A 4714-nucleotide genomic window follows, 5' to 3' on the forward strand; every position below is an offset into this window, starting at 1 on the left:
ATGGGGCAGGGAGGGGATGGGGGCATGGTTGTTCGCTTGCTCCGTCTTTCTGCAACGGGTTGCGTTTGTGTATTTAAGTGTAGAGTTTGGTTAGGGTCAGTGGTAGGGTTGGGGTTAGAGATGGGTCAGGGTTAGGGTAAGGGTCATGATAAGGGTTAGGGTTGGTGTTAGGGTAGGGCTTACGGTTAGAGTTAGTGGTTATAGTTATAGTTAGGGTTTTAGGGTTGGGGTTAGACTAAGGGTTAGGGTTAGGGTAAGTGTTAGGGGTTAGGTTTACAGTTGAATTATATTACTAACGCTTATATGCATGCGTGTAAGGAACGAAAAGTAATTGTGGGTTTCACTGAATGGTAACCGTGTGTGTCTGTGTGTGTGTTTCGGTAGTGGATGAGGATGGAGCAGGCATGAACGTGGGTGTCGTCGTCGGCGTGGTGTGTACCGTCGTGCTGCTGCTGGTCGCACTCGTTATCTACGCATTCATCACGTAAGTACATCCTATACTGTCTCATCGGTGTTGTTGTCGTTCATGTTGTTGTTGTTGTTGTTGTTGTTGTTGACGTTGTTGGTTTCGTTGTTGTCGTTGTTGTTGTTTTTGTTGGTGTCCTTGTTGTGGCAGTTTTTCTTGTTTTTGTCATCGTTCTTGTTGCTTTTTTTGTGTTTGTTATTTTCATTGTTATTGTTGTTGTTGTTATTGTTATTGTTGTTTTTGTTGTTGATGATGTTGACCAGTCACATTCTGGTAGGCAACAAATCCGCACATTGTTTACACCAGCCGCTGTACACACGACCGATTTTCTCAAGCGAAACACATCTTGCTGGCACACTTGGCCACTCTAGACCTGTGAAAAATGCAATTCTACGTAAACCCAAAAATGTAAAAACAAAAGTCGGCAGCAAGAGCGTCTACATCTGCGGGGCAGATGCGGGGCAGAACCTGTCAAATACTGAAAACGATTGACTGCATCTGAATGCGCCGCACGATGGCAGCAGTGTACGTGCGACCTGCCAGGCAGCATCGTGCCGCGGCCAAGTGAGCTTCCCTCCACAGTGAGAATATTGAATAACTATGACTATGATATAATATGTATACATATATATATATATATATATATATATATTATGTGGTGTGCGTTGTAAGTAGAGAGTCTGGCACGGTAATCGTGCGCTTTGTGGCGGCTTTCGTGATCCGTCCGTAATGTCTGTGGGGGCATATAGAGAGGTTCGCCACACCCGGTCCTACTGTAGTAGTGGAGGCGTGCAGCCACGCGCGTGCTGAGCGTTAGAGAAACTCTAGTTGAGAGGGGCCTGGGGATGGATGCTACTATTGCTGAGAGGGTCTATGTCCCCAGGGTACTGCCGGAACGTACCCTGGGTACGGTCCGATATACCGGAACGTACCCTGGTACCAGAGCATATAAATCAACGTGATTTATATGCTCTGCTGGTACTATATAATATGCCGGACAGTACCTACGCCTACTCGCTAATCCTAACCCTAACCATATCAGAGTTACCAGGGTACGTTCCGGTATACCAGACCGTACCCAGGGTACGTTCCGGCAGTACACTGGGGGACATAGACCCTATGAGCGCTACTATTAGCTCATTGCTGCATGTCATCTATTGATCATGAAGAGGTCTAGAGCTGTCGCTAACTGCGACCCGAACAACGCTCTTCTTTATTTTCACATCATTCCCCTCCTCACCCACTCCAAGCGGATACGAACCACCCTTCCCTTCTAGGTTCACCACACTCGCTATGGCCAAATCATGGTTTGCAGATTCTCTAAATGAGTGGACTGCAACATTCCCCCAGCCATCCCATGATCAATCGCTTACTCTTAATCTTTGCAAGAATTACATTTCAATTGGGCCCAAAATCGATTAGGAACCGCATGTGTTCCCTCGTTTGCATAACGGTTCGATTTGTTTGAAGGGGGACGAGCATAATATCTCATTACTGTACTCAGTCACTGCATCGGACCCTACATCTCTCTGCGTGATCTAGGCCTGTGTACGTGTGTCCACGTACTGTCACCGCATCTACCTGTGTGTTCTCTTAATTAATGTCACCGTGTCAAGTTCCTACCTTGGTGTCATTAGTCAAATCCAATTGACCCCCCGAAAAACGTAACGATAGTTAATTAACTGCAAGTGTTCCGTCGTTTGCATAACGGTGCGGTTGGTTTGAGGGGGAGGGGGTCGTTTGAGGGCGAGGGATCGTTTGAGGGGGAGGGGGTCGTTTGAGGGGGAGGGGGTCGAGCATTTACAAGGAGGTACACAGTTGCTGCATCGCACCGGTGCATGTCTGCGTAGTTTACAGCTGTCATGCTGCGCACTTGTCCAACTTTGCATCCACTTACTGACTTGACTGTCACCGTATCTACCCGTGTGTCCACGTACTGTCACCGTATCTACCCGTGTGTCCACGTACTGTCATCGTATCTACCTGCGTGTCAACGTACTGCCACTCTGTCTAGCCGTGTGTACTGTCACCGTATCCAACTGTGCGTCCACTTACTGACTGTGCGGGCTGTTACTGTCAACATGTCCTGCTGCGTGTTCACGTACTGTCACCGTATATACCTGTATGTCCAGGTAATGTCACCGTGTCCGGCTCGTCCTCGGACATGAACGCGGAAGCTTGCCCCTTCGCTTGCTAGCTACCCGCTGCGTTCGCTGATTAACCCCTTTGTCGGGCAATTACTCTCCGCTTAGAGCCGTTGTGTGTATTGCATTGTATTGTATTGTATTGTATTGTATTGTTGCTGGGAGCAGGATTTCTGGTACACAGCGCGGCCGGTCGGTCATGAGCCTACCTGTCCGCGTGTTTAGCAAGACCAAGCTGCGAGCGAGACTGACGTCAGTGAACAAATTCATTCACAATACAGCACAACACTGCGCCACGCAATACGATACGTTGCAATACAAAACAATACATTTCGATGCGGTGCGATGCGATACAATACAATGCGATGCAATACATTGTAACAATACAATGCAATACAATATGATACGATAAAAAATGAAATGCGCAATGTATTTCGGCATAAGACGGTTTCTTCGAGCCACATTATGTTATGTTATGTTATGTTCGCCTACTTAGTAACTAGCAAGCGTCCAACTACACCGGACTAGATAACGGTGGGTGTGTACGGGGGTCCGATGTCTGCCTGCTCTTCATACACGGGGTAGCTGTGTGCTCGTACACACGTCCGATGGCGTACACACGTAAACTCTAGTAGCCCCATGCCACAGTGACGGGGGGGGGGCAGTGATGGCATTATTCATCAACAACGCGCGACCACCTTGCTGGGTGGACCACACTGTAGTGGAATCTATGTTAGCGGAATCACGCGTAGCCACTGGCTGCGGGTTAATTAGGGACTCAGAGGGTGGTATGGTATTAGAGGTAGGTAAGCTATTATAGGTTTAGAGCTATTAGGGCTATTAGTGCTGCTGGAAGTAGGGGGGGGGCAGTCTGAGATAACCGATTGATTCATCTCACCCCTCCCTCCTTGCTACTTTCCCCTCCCTCATCCCTCCTCCTTCCTCCCTCCTCCCTCCTCCCTCCTCCCTCCTCGCTCCCGCCGAGCCGCGCAGAGGGATAGTAGGTACTATTAGGGCTGCTGGAAGGGCGGCCCAGTTTGAGACTAATGGATTCATCTCACCCCTCCTCCTCGCCCTCGCTCTTTCCTCCTCCCTCCTCCCTCCCCCCTCCCTCCTTCCGTTTCCTCTCCTCCCTCCTCACTCCTCGTTCCTCTCTCCTCCCTCCTCCCTCCTCCCTCCTGCATCATCCTTCCGCCTGCATCCTCCCTCCTCCCTCCACCCTCCCTCCTCCCTGCTCCCTTATCCTTCCTCCCTGCTCCCTCCTCCTCTCTACTCCCTCCCTCCATCCTCCTCCCTCTCTCCATCCTCCTCTCTCCCTCCATCCTCCTCCCTTCCTCCATCCTCCTCCCTTCCGATGATGGTCACGCAGCGTGACATATGTAAAGATGCGCGATGCGCCGATGATCAGAGGAGTAAACGGATGTCATTGTGTGATGGCGCGTGAGGGGGTCGAAGAATGGCTGCCGATGTAGGCATACTGAAGATGCCCTTGCTGCTGCTGCTGCTGCTGCTGCTACTACTACTGCTGCTGCTGCTACTGCTGCTGCTGCTGCATGCTACTACTACTGCTGCTGCTGCTACTACTACTGCTGCTGCTGCTACTGCTGCTGCTGCTGCTACTGCTGCTGCTGCTGCTACTGCTACTGCTACTGCTGTGGCTGATGATGATGGTAATGGTGATGATGATGATGCTGCTACTGCTGCTACTGCTGCTGCTGCTGCTGCTGCTGATGATGATGATGATGATGATGATGATGATGATGATGTAAGCCCCAGTGTAGACACGTACAGACGCTGCATGTGCGTGGTTGCGTTTTAGCAAGAGCACGTAAACTCATAAATAGCTGTAATTGTTTATATGCTCTTGGTTTTATAGTAGCTAGCGCTGGGGCTGTGTTCCAGGGCTGTCTCTCCTCTCCCTCTCTCTCTCTCTCTCTCTCTCTCTCTCTCTCTCTCTCTCTCTTCTCTGTCTCACGCGCGCGCGCTCTCTCTCTCTCTCTCTCTCTCTCTCTCTCTCTCTCTCTTCTCTGTCTCACGCGCGCGCGCTCTCTCTCTCTCTCTCTCTCTCTCTCTCTCTCTCTCTCTTCTCTGTCTCACGCGCGCG

The 4714-nt window shown here is 50.3% G+C and overlaps 1 protein-coding gene across 1 annotated transcript in view; it reads left to right on the top strand.

The window, feature by feature from the left end:
• LOC106816781 overlaps positions 1-4714 on the top strand; it is a gene marked incomplete at its 5' end in the record, with an annotated part of 19902 nt that overhangs the window by 9343 nt on the left and 5845 nt on the right. Inside the window, 2 exons of the mRNA XM_014821405.1 lie at positions 385-484; positions 2779-2866. Of these exons, the coding sequence (XP_014676891.1) occupies positions 385-484; positions 2779-2866 (188 nt within the window). The remainder of the gene's footprint in view (positions 1-384; positions 485-2778; positions 2867-4714) is intronic.

The sequence above is a fragment of the Priapulus caudatus genome, unplaced genomic scaffold, assembly GCF_000485595.1.
Source record: "Priapulus caudatus unplaced genomic scaffold, Priapulus_caudatus-5.0.1 Scaffold1485, whole genome shotgun sequence".
Classification (NCBI taxonomy): Eukaryota; Metazoa; Priapulida; class Priapulimorpha; order Priapulimorphida; family Priapulidae; genus Priapulus; species Priapulus caudatus.